Consider the following 19,095-nt stretch of genomic DNA (forward strand, 5'->3'; position numbering starts at 1 on the left):
ATGGAATCAGTGTTTTATAAGAAAGAAGCCAAACCTAGAGAGGATTAATAAAATGTAGGATTTCTTCATCCGACGCCTCAGAATTAACTTGGGACCCCATGGGGCTCTCACTCTTGTTCCTTCATGAGGCCTGCTTGCATGACTTACTCTCATTTACCTTCTGTGTGTGACTGTGTGATTACATTAAGCAAAGGAAAGACGACTTGTCCTCTATTAGTGGTCCTGCACCAGTGTCCAGCTGTTCAGGGTCTACTGGACGACACTCAGCCATCAGACAGAGCAGCTTTTGTCTGATAAATCCTAACAAGCAACCAGCCAAATTGGAGTCACAAGTCTGCACTGTCTGCGGAGAGTTCCAGGCTGCGGGGTTGTGGGGGCTGCAACTTTTTCTACCTCAGCTGGGTCATAATTCAAGTCAAATCATGATCTGAGCAGCAGGGTCTGGGGAAGTATAAGAGTGTTCTAAGGCAATATGGAGAGCTGGCACTGTTTGCTGCTGCTGTGCACACTAAGTTTAGTGCTGGCCTCTGGAGAGGAGACGAAAAATGATGATGACATCGACCTTGTCAGCTTTCTGAGAAGAATCTACCCCGGGCTGCTGGTGAGAGACGAGCCGTTAGTCATCAACCGACACGTTGAGATAAACTCCCCGAAGGAGCCGGGACGCCCGGAGGTCCACTCAATCACAGAGCAGACCAAGGACAAGCCGGTCAGTCAGGATACAAACAGGGCACCTGGACCTCTGGTGTTAACCAAAGATGGACAGATCAAGGGGATTACAGTGGATAAGGCCCATATATTCTATGGGATACCGTACGCAGACCCTCCTGTCGGGGCTTACCGCTGGAAGCCCCCCAGACCTGTGAGTCCTTGGTCGGGGGTCTATAATGCCTCCTTCCCCCGGCCAGCATGCATGCAGGCCTGCAGCGGACCTAGCACTGAGGAGTGTCCTCGATTAGTAAGTAACTTCTCACTTATTTGCATGATGTCTTCGTATTTACTTTAGGCAGTAATAGCATGTTGGCATTTTTGGTATGGCACAGCATGACTCACAGCGACAGTAAAATCACTTTCACCAACAGTAAAGACGACAGTTGCACTGACAGGAAAAGGTCAAGATTAGAGTTTTGGTTATATATTCATTAAAGTCAAACATACTGTGGGCACACAAATCTAGTTGTTAGTGGACAGAACTGCAGAATCACAATATTTTGAAAGTGTTTAGTGCCTTATACAGGAACTGGAATGTGGCATCCATTCATTCCAGTGAAAGTTCATCACCCGGTTTATGCCAAAAACATGTCTCTCGCTCTGGTTTGCTGTCACATGCACATTATTGTGTCCTTCCAGGGGAAATACAGAGGCCATGAGTTCAAGTTAAAATCTGTATTACTTGTATTACGTTTCAATGGTCTAAATGCTGCTTCTTGGCACTTGTACGGACAGCAGTGCTGTGGAGAAATTCAGAATCTTTTATTGTGTCTTTGTTAAACTAAAAGAAGCTTATTTCAAATATGAGCCTAAAGATGCATCAGCCTGTAAAACATCTTGTATGTCTTTTTTAAAATTGTAAAATGTAATTTCTGTCAGCTTGCTAAAATTGTCCAAAACTTCAGAGGACGTCAGCTGGGACTTGACCACTGGTATGTGTGGCCCTGTTGTATAACTATACACATAAAGACAACAAAAAACAAAGGTGCAGTTGTTACTAACTTCATTTGAGTGCTACAGTGCTCTTTTGACTAAGACCTGGTTTATTAAAGAAATGTGATTTTAAAACCCTCGTAACAGTACTCAGAGCATACTGAACAGAAACTTAAATGTGGTCTATCACATCTGTTTATTATGAACACAAAACAAATCACCAAAATAAATTCACAAAAAAGGAATTGAGAGTCCACTGGCCTGTGCCAGATTAAACCAACTCAAACAAACCCCTTGACTGTCCCATACAGTCCAAAGCAGCAGTCCACACTTCATTTCCCATTCAAACAACTCCTCCCTTCAAAATGCAGAAACTATTATCCAGGTACAGGAAGAAAAAAGAAAAGGATCCAAAAAGAATCAAACTCACCAACTGCAGCACTGGGGTTTAGTACTGCGGCCTAGAGTTGATCTCTGGTCCTCAGCTTCTTTTGCTAAAGTCCTCCACTCGCAGAATTCCCATGACCTCTGTGTGGATGAGGCTTTACCACAGAGGAAGACAAATGCCTTTTCTCAGCTGTTGTAGACAGCTTATTTTTTCAGAGCTCTCCTCTCTCTCTCTCTCTGTCCTCCTTCACCAAACAAATCACCTGTCTTTGTTCTCCTGGCCACAGCCCCACACCTGTGACCCTGGCTGCCACCACTGCCCTGGAACAGGAAGCTACACTTGGCCTCCACAATAAAAGCATGGGTGACAGGAATGGATTAAAATCAAAATCAAAAATCAATTTACAAATGTATATTACTTCCCCCGCACACTAGTGGCTGTGTCACACAGAAGTACACTTGACCACTGGGAGAAAAGTTGTATTCACAGTAATTATGAGCAGCAGTGTCAGATAATCGTCAGCTCCTTGGTTGTAATTTCAAGGCACAAATAGTTGGAATATCTGACAGCATCAATATCTCATACGTGGTGAAAATCTGAATTTTTTTTATGAAGCCAAAGAAAATGAGTGCTTACACTTAATGTGTAAATTGAGATAATAACTGAAGAACATTTTTACCCTGGCAGGATTATAAATTACAGTTAGACCTGAACAAAAGATTGATATTGATTGGTCTCGTGTCCCTAAAAGGTCAGCGAGGACTGTCTCTACCTCAACATCTTTGTCCCTCTGGATGTGAACTTCAGCTCCCCTCTGCGGAGCCCGCTGCCCGTCATGGTGTGGATCCACGGTGGGGATTTTATCGCTGGTTCTGCCTCCAAGCCGCTGTATGATGGACGCTTCATCAGTAACTTCACCCGCACTGTTTTAGTGAGCATGGAGTACCGACTGGGTAAGAAAGTTTGGCAGAATTTAAAAATGGGCCTCTTCCAGTGCATAGTAATAAAGGGAAACAAGCCTATCTGTATATTTCTATCTATATATAGTATATATATAATTTTTATGTCCTATTATGGATGAACTTTAGCTCGGGAGTTGGTCTGGAAAAGGCAACAAACAAGCATCTCATTGAAGACATTAATCACTTTAGTTAAAATAATGGAGTGTTTATTGTGGAGTGTATGTGTGTGTGTGTGTGTGTGTGTGTGTGTGTGTCTGTGTGCGTGAGACTGGATAATGTGTTGGTAATTACTCTGCTTTCCTGGAGGACTGAAAACAGTAGCCGTGATATTTAAGTGGTTAATGTGGAACTTGGAGGAAATTAATGTCTTGCTGGAGTCAATTATGTGTCGCTGAGCATGTGAACTGATGCATGACTTAAGGTGCGTTCGGGTTCCTCGTGTCGGGCAAAGACCTTCACACCTCAGCTGCAGGGAATTATGGGATTTTGGACCAGCAGGAAGCTCTTCTGTGGGTCCAGAGGAACATCGCTGTGTTCGGAGGTGATCCCAGCAAGGTGAGCCGGCACACTGACAAACACTCCCAGACGCGCACATACTTCTACTTCGATATTTGACGTAATGCATTCCCCACCCTGTTACCCAAACCTTAACCATCACAACTAAATGCTGAACCCCAACCATAACCTAAACCTAAACCTAAACCTAAACCTATGTCAAAGGTTTTAGAGCACCCCCATTTTTCCAGATTTTAGTGAAATTAAAGCAGTTTAAGAAATTAAGAAATTGAATTTACAGCTTTCCTGCAGCAATGGGAGTAAATGAAGCCTTGAAGGTTGAAGCAAATATTATTCCTCCAGGTGCCTTAACTTTTGTTGATGACTTATAAACCGTGTTGAGACAAACTGTAAAATACTGTACTGCAGGAAGCACGGATCTATATTACTGTCAGAATGGTGAGAAAAAGCCAAGTAACACAGGAAGGCAGACTGCCTGGTCTGGGCTTCATCCTACAACAAGATAAGGAGCCAAAACTTCAGAGGAAAAGAACCAGACGGAGGCTCCACATGACGAAGACCAGCACAGTCTCCAGACTTAAACCCCATGGAGCTGGTTTGGGATGAACTGGACTGAACTGGGAACTTCTGCAGCAGTGTTGGGAATAACTTTCTGAGCAATGTTTGATTTCCCACAGAGCATACTGAACAGAAACTTAAATGTAATCCATCACATCAATTTATTATGAACACAAAACAGGACGGACGTCCACATTACTCCAGAGTTTTCATACCCCTAAAACAGAGACTTTTGGAAACGCTGCTGGCTGCGTTTTAGTTTGAAAAAGGGGTCGTGTCCAAGTCTGGACGGGCAGAAACTGAGACACAGACACCCACGGTCACTCCTGATTGGGTCTCATCAGCCTCGACTACCTGTGGTGAATACAAGCTGAATAACAAATTACAAGTCTTACTTACCTTGTTGTCTTTGCAGCTGTTGTTTGGTTAAATTCTGTATTTTAATGCTACAACTTTGCTGGAGTATTTTCTGCAACTAATAAACTGCAGAGTAGACAAAGTGCTTCCTGTTTACAGCGGGTTTGCTCAGATTTCAAAAGAGCTGATTCCTCTCACTGCCAAAACTCTAAGCTTCCTATTGTGGTTTTTAATGGTAAACCTGTGCGTTGTGTTGTGGTGTGTTGTTTGTCAGGTGACAATATTTGGAGAGAGTGCGGGGGCTCAGTCGGTGAGTCTTCACCTGATGATCCAGAGCAGTAAGCCTCTGTTCAAACAAGCCGTCCTGCAGAGTCTGCCCTTCTCAATCCCTCTGAAGACCAGGTGAGGGTCGATACCGCGCACTGATGTTTCTACTCTCACTGCCTCAGGTTCCGAAATATGACGAATTAGTCGTTTGCCTGACTATCCGCAGTTTTCTAAAGTCAAATGAGAATCGTACATGTTTTTCCTCCTTTTCCTTAAGCTCTTTAATGATTCAGTGGTTTCCCAGCATGCCGAGGGGGGAAAACGTCAGCCTGAACTGTAATCGTTTTTTCCTGCGTCTCTCTCTCTCAGACATGACGCCCTGAAGCTGGGAAAAAACTTTGCTAAACAGACCAACTGCTCCGTGAGCGACATCGTCTGCCTGCTGTCTCTCACCCCGCAGGCCGTCCTGACCGCCCAGATGAAAACAAGTAAGACGCCGTGAACACCGGCCTACGCTCCCCCCAAATTTAGAGCGCCTCTCAGGGCTGCCCACACAGTTACATAAGACGACAGGATGTAGTGTGCTTATCTGCAGAAGATGATGAAAGACATTATTTTAACCGGAGCTGTGGCGTATTAGAAAACAAAATCATGAAAACAAAGGAGCACTGAGCCTCTAAAGGGGCAATTAGCTGGATTTTACTGCCTCACCGCACAAAATGACTGTAATATATCTGCAGGGTTGACAGGGTTATTGATCAGTATCACTGACTCACAAGTTGCGTCATCAGCTCCTGTTTTCTCCTTGTCTGAACTCTCTCTCAGGCCCAAAAATCTGCAAGGAAAAGAGACACATCTCAGCTCTGCTGCCAAAACAATCTAATCAGGAGTAGCTTTAATACAACTACTCTCCGTGTTATAAAACGCAGACTGCATCTTTTGATCTAACTGATGTGTTTTTGATGTCAGGTTCCAAGATCGTGAACCCGTTCAGGTTCCTGGAGGTGTTTGAGACGTGGGGTCCGTATATCGACGGGGATTTAATAAAGGAACAGGCTGTCGCTGCCTTCCAGAAGGGCCACTGGCAGAAAGAGAAGCCGGTGCTGTTGGGTAAGACCCAGTAGGAGACAAATGGCAGCGTACCGGTGTGAAGCTGCCTCTGATTCAGTCAAATGTACTCTACTTAAGTGCAATTTTGAGATGCTTAGGGCTATTTTAACAGTCCAAAGCGTGCGGTGCAAGTACATGTAGGGCGTCACTGCCTCAGGTGCATGGTTCAAAAGGGTTGCTCTTAATTATTGATGGGAGTGGGCGTAACATTCAATAAACCAATCACAGTGTCATCTGTAACTTGGCAGATTACTATTATAACAGTGCACTGTTTTACACAGAATTAGATTTTGTTTGTGGTGAATTGATCACGTTGTGACTGACGCAGCAGCTCTGTTGCACCCTGAGGGGCGAGGAAGGCCTGAGCGAATCGATGCGCTGCACTCAGCTCTACAGTGAAACAACGGCACAAATCATGAGACGTGTAAAGACATTTTGGGTTCATTATGAAATTGTGGTGACAAATTTAGTCTGGGTGATGAATGGGAAACACTGGCACACTGCTTAACAGGCGCGTGTTTTGCACCTGCCTATGTAGGTGCGTATAAATTTGCTTGAGAACTGAATAGATAAGAAAAATTTAAAAAAAAAGGAAACAAACCGAAAAGATTTTATATGGCTTTTATCACAGTCCCACTCATTGCAGCTTTGGTTTTCATTTGTTTTTAACAAAATAAGCAGACCACAGTGATGGGCTGGTCATTCAGTGTGATGAATTCAGTGACCCGCTCTGTAATCTTCTTGTCCTTGGTGCTGTCTCAAGGAAATTTCTCTGTCCTTTTAAAAGTATCTTCCAGTGCCGCCTCGGTGCAGCCTTTGCCTGAGTTACCTGAGTGAACTCACTGTATTCCGTGTTACTACCGCCTCGCTTTCCATTTTAAAATGATTTCCACTCTGCAGACAGTTCAGCTGCATTGTGCCCTTCGTTTATGACGCCTGTGTGACAGCTGATGTAAAACAAACAATCAGGTTTAGGTTCACGCTCAATAAAGCCGATACCGATCTTTGAGATTGGATCCGGATGTCCCTACTCTCTTGATGATTCGCCCTTAAAATAACAGTGAAATACTGCGCCTCTGAATTCAGACCAAGTTTTTGTTGGTCAATCACGCAATGCACGAGTGTCTTCATTTTCTGCTGCTTTATTCTTCTACTCAACCAAACTTCAGAGGGAAATATTGCACTTTTTATGCCTTTACATTCAACTTGACAGCTACAGCTTCCCTGCAGATTCAGATTTTATCCACAAAGTCTATAATGAGCTTTTAATATTTATAATTAGCTTATAAGATATGATGCATTTGTTGTGGGTCGAGGTCAGGCAGGCACGCACATTGCTACAACGCAACATTCAGGGCCTGATCAAAGCGCTAATGGGCCCCAGGGTTGAGTTGTGGATCCTGAATCAGAGGCCCTACACTTCCATTGGTTGGTTATAGACTCATTAAATGCTAAATTATTCAAGAATATGCACCATGAACGCATCATTTCAACTGAAATATTGAAGGAATAATTCAGCATCTCGAGACGCTGATTCGCTCTCTTGTCGAGTTAGATGAAAAGATGAATACCACTCTACAGGCTAACAGGCAGCAGCCAGTTAGCTTGTCTTAGCATAAAAACTGGAAACAGTGTGGGTAGCAAAATCTGCCTACTAGCACATCTAAAGCTCACTGATTAGCCCATTGTATCTGTTTTATCTTGTTAAGTAAATAAGGGTTTTTCCCCAAAATGTTGTACTGTTCCTTTAAAGGTATTAAAACTAGATCTGGACACAGGGCTGCTCTTCAAGACAAGGCCTCAGGCACTTTAAGTAGTTAAAATGACGTTAAAACGCTGCTCGCACATTAATGCATGATGATAATCAATTTTTATAATGTATACACTTAGAGCACTCAGGAGTCATTCTGCTGTCAGTATTCTAAGTGCATTTTGACAATAATATTTCTGAGCTTCTACAAAAGTAAGTTCTGAATGCTGAACTTTTACTCATAATTGAGCACATTTATTTATGTGCATTTCTACTTCTACTTCAGTAAAAGATGTTCATGATTCTTCCACCACTGCTCCGATGGTCGGGTCAATTTACCACAAGAGCCAGAATTTACCCAGTTGCACTGCCTGGCTTAAGGTCGGCACACTACAAATTCAATAGAATCATGAGAGCATGAACTAAAATTCATCCCTCTCCCTCCTAAATTACTTGATCTAATCTGTCTGATTTTACACAAATTACCACTAACATCAGTTCATTCTGGCATCACTGAGCCTCGAGAGTCACCTCTGGCCAGTGTAACCACTCTCTCAGCTGTTTGCTTTCAGCTTGACTCCCTTTGGTTCCCATTATAGCAGAATTTGTTGCTGACATTGGCAGGATCACAACAAAGCTGAAAGAAAAAGCAATAATATATGCTGTCTTGGAAACTAAGTAGCCTAGTGAATGAAGCTGAAAAGTGGTGTAAAATTGCCCACAGTCATAAAGAAGTAAAACATAAAGAAGGATTTTTAAACCTAAAGACAATCAGACAACAAAACGGTTGTGTGAAAGAGTAACAGGAAGGCTGCAGACAGCACATGGCTATTCTCGTTTGTTTGCCCTGACACTCTGTTTTCTTTTCTGCAGGTACGACCTCAGAAGAGGGGGTAATCTTTGTGTACGGCGTCTTCAACAAGCCGGTGTCGGCGGTGGAGTGCACCGTGTACATTACGGCCATCTTTAAACAACATGCCCTGCGGATCCTGCACAAGTACCTGCCCCTGTACAGGGATGCTGACCGCAGGGATATGCTTGCTCAGGTAAGAGGCGCTCAACTGACATTTACGGATTCTTTTAATTTTCGCTACAGCTGATACCATGTATGATACTGCAGAGTCCAAACTGCAGGTGCAGTCAAGGACACTTATCAGCACACACAGCTCCATTACTTGACTCAAAGTATAAATCCTCCTGGTGAAATGTGACTCTAATACAAGTGAAAGTTGTTCATTCAGATTTTAAAAAGATTTTTAAATTGACTCACTGTTGGAACCAGACATTAGAGGAACTGCAGTTTTCGGTACTTCAAGTGTTGGCTTCATTTTTCAACCCTGGAGGTTGATGCTTGGTTTTATCACAGCAGGTTCATGTTTCAGGTTTGAACAATGTGCAAAAATCATATTGTAATTTTTTCGACAGATATTGTGATTGTGACATGAGTCACAATTTCAGTTGAAATCATTTTTCATTTCATTTTCACTGAAAAAAATTTAAAAAACGACAATGATCATCTAGAGAATATTATTTGTAGGCCGGGGCGTCTCTTTAACACCACAATGCTCCATTTATGGTTTGTTGTGACACATGCAGCTCCTGCTATTTGGATATTGCACTTGGTCATATTGTGATTTTGATTATATTTCATTTAACTGTGCAGCCCTGGTTCAAATACAGAGTTGGACCAGTGTGTACTGACACAGGAGAGGAAGAAAACCTCCTGCAGTTTTCTCTTTTCAATGCAAAGTGCAAGGCGGCAGGCTCGGCGAGCTACAGGGGGCAGGAGGTGGCACTCCCAGACATATTTAGTATTCAGTCACAGTTCACGGTGCAGTGGGGAGATGGTAGAGTCAAAACTGTAGCATGTCCCTCCACACTCACACACTCACACACATACACACCTCCTGCATCTCTTTATAAAGGGCACTTCTCCAGAGGACCAGGGGGGTCAGCACAAATGCCACAGAGCGCAGCTGTAGATTCTCAGTTATGTTGGCAAACTGAAAAAAATTCTTCAATTTTGAAACTGTTTTGCAATAGAAATTACAAATTAATGTTATTTCCTTTTGTAAAGAGGAGGGTCTGTTTTTTTTATCCCTTATTTATTAAAAGCACAACTGCAAACCTTTCCTCAGACATTCTATACTTATACATAAGTATACATAAGTTAAGTATAAAAACCACTTGAAGGTCCATACAGTATAAAGGCAGATGTCCACGTGTTGTTTGATTATAAAGCAGGTCTAGGTTCTATATTAATACTGTGAAAGTATCAAAGCCTCAGTCCACAGAGAAATGCACACAGCCTGTATTCAGAAACTGAACCTTAAAACCAGCTGTCAGGACTTCTGGAACTTTGTGATGTCACAACAAAGCAGTCACCGCTCTCAGCCACACCATGCCCCGAGTTTCTCTGAGTGTTTACCTGAAATCTTTTATATTTTTATCAGATCACTCCGAAAACAGTCAGCCAACCAGAAGAAATGCTCAGAGCCTCCTCTCTTCTGATTGGCTCACTGACCTGTTGTTACTAGAGCTCCAGAGAGAAGCCTGAGAGACGAGATGTAAAACTACATTAAGATGGTTTTTGGTTCTTAAAACCTCAAATATATCTTCTTATGATCAACACTTCAACTAAAACACAGGAGCTTTAAGAGTATGTATTTCCTCTGCTACAGGAGTTATCTAAGTTTCAGCTCAGAGAATACAGTGGATGTAAAGTTCATGGAAAAGTAAAATCTGTTCATAGAAGCTTAAGTAACTGAAGCAAGCTACTTTTGATCAGATCAGATTGATATTCTTCCATTTGATATGGCTTTGTCTCCTCTTCATCAGCTATCTGGTGGCTGGCAGGAAACTGTCCACCTGTTTCTATCTGGATTATAGCTGCAAATGTCCAGAGCATCTCTCCAGAATTAAAGCACTGTCTGTGTTCATAATGGTAGCTTCTAAAAAGTAGCCTCTGTGAAAAAAGCCAAAGAAAAAGGCTGCATTGACACTGTAACCTGCATATGAAGAGATTTTTTTGTTCCATATTTTTCTCACGCTCACAGACTGAAAAGTGAACACTGAAACACAGTTTCCCACACACACACACACATACACACACACACACACACACACATTCAAACATGCACACATGCATCAATAACCACCCATTCAGTGGCTGTGTGGGAAGGGTGGTCATGCATGGATCGATGCTGCGCCCAGCCGGAGCCTCGGTTTGTGACGAGGACCCAGCTGTCTCCTGCACACTCTCCAGCCTCTCCACGTCTGATGGGCCTGATGGGAATTGTAAACAATTGTTCTCTGCTGAAATTGGTTTGAAGAAAAACAAAAAGCCGCATTTCAGCCCGGTTAAGGAAAGACTTTGTCTACATATGTGTGGATGCTGCTATCCAGCATGAGGGCCGTCATCTCAGTCTGTCCACCTTACATAAATGTCCAGAATTACCACCACCGCTCAGCAGACTTCACAGACTCGTCTTCGAAACCACATCCTTTCATTTGCCTACAGAGGGAGCTACAATCCCAGTTTCTCTTCATCTGGCCATAACAGCATTTTTTCCCTCTATCATCATTTGTATGGGTGAAACATGTGGACCACCTGGAGTCAGGGAGTTTGTCTGTTTGAGATGCAGCCTGACTGCTCCCACTAAGAATCGACTCGCCTCTCATGAACATCTACAGTGACAGGAGAGACGAGGCCGAGGAATCACAGCTGAAGTGCAAGACGGAGAGGGCTGGCAGAGGAGGGAACACAGGCTGGGTGACTGTATTTGTATTAATGAGGGCAGAATAGAATGAATATTACAAACATCCTTCAGTGTAGAGTATTTTCAAGCACCACAAACCACAACCCCCTGAATGTCTTTAAAAGAATTTAACCAAAAACAAAGGTAGGATTTATTACAGGTCTGTTGTATTAGGCTGAATTAGTTTTAGCAAGGTGTTCTTAATGATCTGCCACCAGAATTTAATAATAAACAATATTATTAACATTTTATGATTTATTTAAAGATGTACTTATCAATATTTTTGTATGTCTAATATATAGTCCTGACCTTTTCCAACTTATTGCCCACTTGAAAATGTCAAAAATGTTGACGGCCTACATCCGACCCCATAATAATACGGAGGCCAAATGATGCCTTCTCTCCTATAAATGTAGCACAGTCAGACTGAGAGAGCAAACAAGGATATGATGTTGTTTGGCGGCGACAACATAAAAGAGTAGAAGAAGAAAACAGTTTTTAAACACTTTTAATGTTATGTTACTTTTAAAAACATTATTTATATTTTTCATAGTTACCTTTTTTTTTTTTTTTTGCTAATGATTTGTCGGCCCACTTGCAGTAACTTGGTGGCCTCAGACCACAGGTTGGGAACCACTGGTCAAAAGACTATGAATGGTGCTAAATTTCAAAGTGACGAACCCTCAGAGAATATCACCTGACTCTGCAGTTCCTCTCAGGTCAGTGTGTTAGCATCTTTTAGCTAACTGGTGTGGTTTTACAACCCACAAGTTTACGGTTTTGGTTCAGTCTCACAAACTTGTTTCCAGCAGCACAGGTGCTCAGTGCGGATGTAAACAAATCATAACCACAATCATTCCATCTCCAGAATCTGTAGCTTTTAGCAGTGAGGCTGTACGTGCTGAAAGAGCATTTGTCAGCTCAGTTGTAAATCATAGTATTTTTCCTTCCATAGTTAAAAGCTTATTAAAAGACTGTGGAAGCTACAGAAACTACCAAATATAACTGTTGCAGTTTTTGTTAAGTTAGCATCACCCTGGTTCCCTTGACAAAAAGGCAATGGGATTTTTGCATTGTCTTTTGGATTACAGCAGAAAATAAACTCTGTGGCAAACAAAAGTTTATGATATTTACAGGTTTTGTTCAGCAGGTTAATCTTCACTAATGAACACCACTTTATGATTTTTCAAGCTTAAATACAATCAGCAGAAGTAAAAACCTAATGTTACATTAGTTAATTACTTGTCAATTGTTACTACCTTTACTCTCACAAAGTTAGTGATAAAGTATAAACACAACCAGGCTGTAAAGGAGGACTGGTGAGCAGATCGGTTTTCATGTTCAACGTGATGTAACGTCCCCGACAACCTCTATAGCCTCATTTAGACACTTGTTAGCAACCAGCGTTTTTTAACAGACGTAAAAGCTTAAAGAAATCAGGACTGGGATATTTACTGACTAATGTTGTAGAATAAAATGTGAAAATGTCTTGAGCTTGTGTTAAACACAGACCTTATTCCAGCCATCTAACCAAAAACCCCCTCAAATAAAAAATGAGGGAATGAGAAGTTCCAAAATGCTAAAACGCTAACTAATTTCCAGGTTTTGGGACTCATTCCTGCGGCACTCTACAACAATGAGACTTTTTAAGGTCATATTATGTAAAAATGTGTGTGTGGTGTAGCTTGTTGTGAAGTTCTGCCCCCTTGTGGCCAAAAAAAGGATTAATGTAGTTTCAAGAGATGTCAAAGAACATTGTTTAAAGGAAAAAATAATATGTATTTAGGTTGGATTATCCCAATAACCTCACTAGTTTCATACTCCAACAGTAATTTAATTCATCTGAGAGCATGACTGAAGAATTTCTGCATATAATTAATAATTTTTTTTCCTCCACATGACATAATGGCTACACAGTACTGCTCTCCTCTTACAGCTTCATGTGTTTTTGTCAGACTGTGTTTTGATGACTGTGAAAATATAGAGGTGGACTGACTCATGATTACACAGAGGGAGAAGAAAAACCTCCAACAGTTTCCTCCCAGCATTTCCAATGCAAAGTGCAAGGTAGCAGCCTAGCTAGCACCCTGAGCTACAGGGGGGCAGGAGGTGACACTCCCTGACATATTTAGTATGCAGTCACAGTTCACGGTGCAGTAGAGAGACGATGGGAGTCACAACTGTACTTTGTCCTTCCACACACACACACACACACACACACACACACACACACACACACACGCACACACACACACACACACACACACACACACACACACACACACACACACACACCACCTACTTCTCTTCATAAAGGGCACTTCTCCAGAGGACCACAGGGGTCAGAACAAATGTCAGCCAGTTCGTCATAGACGGGGCTGATCTGGAGCTTTAGGCTTGTCAGTGTGAGTGAATTTTTTTCTGCAGTAAGAGAAATCCAGTACCTGTTTTAACACACCAGAAATAACTCGACCAGCAGCATCTTCTTTACCATTGAACACATCATAAGGAGCCTCTCTATGAAATGTTTCGGACAACACTATAATACAACAGTATGATAAAAGCTAAGGACAAAAGAAGATGATACCCTCGACTTTCTTTTGTCTTGGCTGCTGAGTTTCTGGCTGAGACTGGTTCATTATCTCACAGTGAACAGCAGATAGATCAGCTGATTGTCTTCAAAAGTTGTGTCATGAACTTTTGTAGATTTTTGTTAAAATTGCGCGAAAGGCCATCAAAGAGTCCATCCATGTTTACGGTGTCATATGCTATGACGTTAGCTGGACGTGGTTGCGCCTTGTTTGACGCTGTGGGAGCGATGTTGTTCTCTACAGCAACAATTCCTTAAAAAAATTCATTTCCAATTAAAACCTGAAATGTGTTTCTTCCCCACAACAAGCAAGTTGTTTACAGCCTCAGTGTTTTTGAGTTTGCTCCAAAGCAGATATTAGCAGATATTAACTAATGCCATATATAGACTGTTTCTGAAAATATACCGCCCCGGCTCTAAAGCATCCTGCAGGGGGAAAGACCCATTGTGTTTCATGCATGGTAGTCTGTTCCAATTAATATAATTGGCACAAGTAAAAAATCAGCCACGGCTCTTCTTCTCTTGTCATCGTTTTTATTGTAGCAGCTCTCACCGGTTGGTCGGGATGACAGCACAGTGAGGGTTGGAGCCCCCTGTGAAGCTCATTGCTGGCGCGCTAACAAGGACACATGTATAGAACATGTTTCTATGCAGCCGTAGATTCAGTGAACGTGAAGTAAAATGTTCTTCCATTTATAACCTTTGATGACAGACGCCACCAAAATAAAAGTATGGAACTTTGGTCACGTGATAAAAATGACCGCTGATCCCATCCACTGTGGAAGCTTCACAAAACATTGCAGAAATGATCTGATTTTTCTACAGACTTCAATATACCAGCTATTACATTGTGCCTTGTGTTGTTCAGCCTTTAATTTGGCTCCTGCGTCACGCTTGATTAGACCTAAAAAGAGCTCTTTGTGCTGTTTCTGATAAAGCTGTGAGAATGACACCTGTTTGGTTTTCTGCTCTCCCATCTGTGGTGCAGAAAGCCCTCATTGTGCTCTCAGTTTTTTTTCTCTGTTCTGTTCGAGGTGGTAAATATTTAGCACATTCAACATCTGCCTTGGCCTCCTACGTTCGCTCATTCAGGCCTCTGCAACTGCTATGAAATGTGACAGTAGCTGATATTAATATCTAACTTTATCCAGACTTATCTGTCTGCATCCTTTGGGAAAGAAAAGACAGTAATTCATTTTTAATTAAACTCATTTTTCCCTGTTATTACAGCCTATTGCTGCATAAAGCTTAGGGTTTTTTTTTAGCGCTAACTGATGAATTTCTTGTCTATGTAAAAACAATACAACAATACCATACACACCAATGCAACACTAGATACAGTACAAATTTGCACCTGATTATGCTGCTCGTTTTTAGCCTAATATCTTCCCTTCCAAAAACAGTTACATAATAATAACAATAATAGTATTATTAAGCAAAGAAACAAAAGTTTTATTTCAGTTTTAACTTTTAATTCATGGTTTCACGTATAAGTCCCTCTAAACTTCTGTTTATCGAGATGAAAAACAGCATTGGCAGCAGTGAAACCACAACCGACAGAGAGAAGAGATCTGTATTGCGAGATCTCACGAGAGTTTGTTGCTGAGACAGAAACAGGTCTCTAATAAAGTTAACTTTCTCCCCATCTATCGGTCTGAAAAAATCATAATCTGTGATCACGTTCACTTCTCCCATCGGAGTGAACAGACTCAGACCCGCTGCTGGTCTCCTAAATACAGATACAGGAAATGATTCTAAGTGCGCCGTCTCCTTTCTCAACTGTCTCTGCTACAACCCAGTTTCTTTATATTGTCACCTGAGAGCACTTACATGTGTAAAAGTCACTTTCATAACTGTTGGTCTTTGTGGCACAGTGTACATGAACAGCTGTATTGCTCTAGGAAGAGAAGGTCTAGACCTGCTCTATTTGGAAAGTGACTTGAGATAACTTGAATTGGCGCTATACAAATAAAAATTGACTTGACTTGACTGACATTGATACTGGTACAGAAGTGAGCCCAACAACAAGAACAGATTAGATTCAGCGTTGGCTGAGGTTAGCCAAACACTGAAAACACTGAAAAAGGCATTCATTACAGTGTTAAATCTACATGATCAAATGTTTACTGATACAGAAAAGCAGATTATTTTAGATGATTTTACCACAGAAATTAATGGGGAAAAAAAGAAGATGCATATTAAGGTAAGCAATAAAATATGATGGAGAGGGGAAAGATGGAGGGATGAAGAAGAGAAAGGGGGAGAAGATGTGGATAAGGGAGAGAGAACAAAGGAAAAGTTTATTTCCAGAGCCCGATAGTTGAATACATAGTAGACATTACATAACTTAATTTCTACCTGTACTTGTACCCATTTGGATGTGTGTGTGTGAGTCATGACTATCAGTGTTCGAGGACAGTATGTGCTTGTTAGAGATTAATACATTTGTGCATGTGCCTTTTTGAAACAGACAAACGCATGTGCACAGCGCAGCATGCCTGTGTGTGTCTGTGTGTGTCTGTGTGTGTCTGAGTGTGTTCTCAGGTGTCAGATGTGTGGGCGTAGGTTGTGTGCTGCTGAAAAAGACACACTGGTTTCCAGGTAACAGGCAAAAGAAGACGGTCTACCTTCTTTTTCCTTTGCTTCCTTTTAGCTGAGAGGGAACAATAGTTTGTTGCTGCTCTGCCCCCAGCCCGTCTCTGTGTAGATGCCACGCTAATCACTTTTTATTCATTTCCACAAAAACACTGCAGAGACTGGAGCATAGATAGTAAAGAAAAAACCTTCAACACCGCTGAACCGTTCTTTACAAATCCATTTTATTTTCCTGTAAATAGCTGAATGCAAACACTGTTTAACTTGGACCTGGTCCCCAGCACATGCAACAGAAAATCCAAGAACTGGACCAAAAATACAACCCACTGGTCCTGAGGTCAAGAGTGATCTATTGTCCACTAAGCTGTAGCCACACTGGTTAGGTACTTTTCAGTTGTCATGATTATAAGCCAATGAAAGACAAGTGGGAATATGTGATTTACTCTAAAAGATGTAATTGGAAAATGAAAAAATAAAACATTTATGAAAGATTTAAGAGATAAAAGATGCAGAGTGTCTATTTGCACCCAGGTGAAAATAGTTACAAGGCAGCTATTGGACTAATTACATCCATATGGAACACCCAATTGCTCCCTGAGCGCCTTGTTTTTTGTGCCGTTAAAAACAGCGTACAGGACTGTACACGTTGTTGTGGTGATGTTTTAATTGTCTGCTCCAGGCAGGTTTTTTTAAACGCTATAACAGAAAGGCTTTAGTCAGGTGAGATAGTATAAAGAGCGACCACATAGGGATGAGACTGTGGTGAAAAGTTGGTATTTACTTATTTTTAGACTTCACTGATTTATTAACTTGGTTACTTTAAAGGTTATATTCTGTTTTCAGTGCAGTTTGTTTAGGTTTAGGGAACAAAACTGTTTCAGTAGTCAATAGTATTCAGCATGTGGGGAACATGAATGTCCAACAGCTGTTGAGATATTTCACTGAAAAATAAAAATTTCAGCCTCATGGTGGCAGACAAAAAGTCAGAGAATCACCAAACGGTATGTCATTGTGAAAACTGGTGGACTGACTTAGTAACTGACTGACTGATTGGCTGACTGACTGATTGGCTGACTGACTGACTGACTTCCCATCCATTGAAAAAAATCTATTCAGAGCCTTTAAAACTGACTTTCTTTTTATTTTCTGTCCTCAGATCGTCACCGACTATGTCTTCCTGTGTCCATCCAGGAGGTCGGCACGTGCCGGCACAGCAGTGGGCAGCAAGTTGTGGATGTATGTGTTCGACCACACGGCATCAGACCACCGCGTCTGGTCAGGTCTTACTTTCTGCTACCAGCATGCCTGCCATGGTGCCGAGCTACCTTTCCTCTTCGATTCGGCTGCAGTGGCCAACTTCACCCTGATGCCATCAGAGAAGCTGCTGTCCAATCGGATGCTGTGCTATTGGGGCGCCTTCGCCCACACTGGTGACCCTTCCTCACGAGTCCAACAGACGACTTTCTGCCGGGAGCAGCGTCTGCCTGTTTGGCCGCGCTATTCCGACACCAGCGGCTGGCTGGTCATGAACCTGACAGTTCGTTCACATGCACAGGTGGGAACCAGGAACCATATGTGTGACTTCTGGGACCAACTGGGCATCTACTAGTGAGGGGACAGTCTGAGCAGGGAGGTGTTGGGTTGCTTTTCATTGACGAAACATCAGTCTTTGCTTTTCTGTTGTAAAGTCAGAAAATCTTGCAGTGTGAAGTTGCAGTGTGTATTATATAATAAAACTATACAGTACATTATCAGTTTTATGTAATTTCTATTGTCTTTCTCCACAAACATATACTTTTGCATTCTGTCGCCATCTACTGGGCAGCAGTAGGTAAATCGGTAGTAAATTAAAAAATATATAGTCAGTGGAAAAATGTAAGTAGATGCAGAAAGACACATTTGAGGACATCCAGCTTGCACTGCGGTTTGCAGCCAAGTGTTGAGGTTCAGCATCTCCTGACACCTTGGTTCTCGGAGTTTAAGTATCTTGAGGTCTTGTTTACGAGTGAGGGTAAAATGGAGCATGAGATTGACAGGTGGATTGGTGCAGCATCAGCAATCAAGCGGACAAAATGCCTTTCCTGTGTAGGGTCGCTGGACTAACGCTTAGAGAGAAGGTAAGGAGCATAGACATTTGGTGGTAGAGCTGCTACTCCTTTGTGTCAAAAAGAGCCAGTTGAGGTAGTTTGGACATCTGATCAGGATCCTTCCTGGGCGCCTTCCACTACAGGTTTTCCAATCCCCTCCAACTGATGGGAGACCCAGAACTTGCTGGAGAGACTATATCTCATCTGGCCTGACCTTGGGATCCCCTGATGTGATTGTCAGTCACTCTGGCAATTATGTTATTCAAGTGAAATAAATCCTTAAAGCTGCACTAATCAGTATTTTATATCAACAATAAAAATAACAACATAAACAAACTTTTGGAGAATCATCATCACTCCACAGTTTGTTAGTCTATAGCTTTACAGCTGTTTTCAGTGAAAACGCTCAGATAAACCTGACCGGCACCAATCAACATAGAGATGAAGTTAGCAACTATCTATCTAATCTTGCGCGGTATCGGGCAACTGTTTGCTAATGTATTCGCCAAATAA

At 42.0% G+C, this 19,095-nt stretch overlaps 1 protein-coding gene across 1 annotated transcript; it reads left to right on the forward strand.

The window, feature by feature from the left end:
* The first annotated feature begins 203 nt into the window (after nucleotides 1–203).
* Nucleotides 204–18,219, forward strand: LOC130163597 (cAMP-regulated D2 protein). Its single transcript, XM_056367888.1, has 8 exons — nucleotides 204–958; nucleotides 2,784–2,985; nucleotides 3,416–3,549; nucleotides 4,700–4,827; nucleotides 5,062–5,180; nucleotides 5,662–5,802; nucleotides 8,426–8,598; nucleotides 17,652–18,219. The coding sequence occupies exons 1-8, from the start codon at nucleotides 473–475 to the stop codon at nucleotides 18,102–18,104; spliced, it is 1,836 nt and encodes a 611-aa protein (XP_056223863.1). The 5' UTR covers nucleotides 204–472; the 3' UTR covers nucleotides 18,105–18,219.
* Nucleotides 18,220–19,095: the final 876 nt, after the last annotated feature.

Source organism: Seriola aureovittata, chromosome 22 (genome assembly GCF_021018895.1).
Source record: "Seriola aureovittata isolate HTS-2021-v1 ecotype China chromosome 22, ASM2101889v1, whole genome shotgun sequence".
Classification (NCBI taxonomy): domain Eukaryota; kingdom Metazoa; phylum Chordata; class Actinopteri; order Carangiformes; family Carangidae; genus Seriola; species Seriola aureovittata.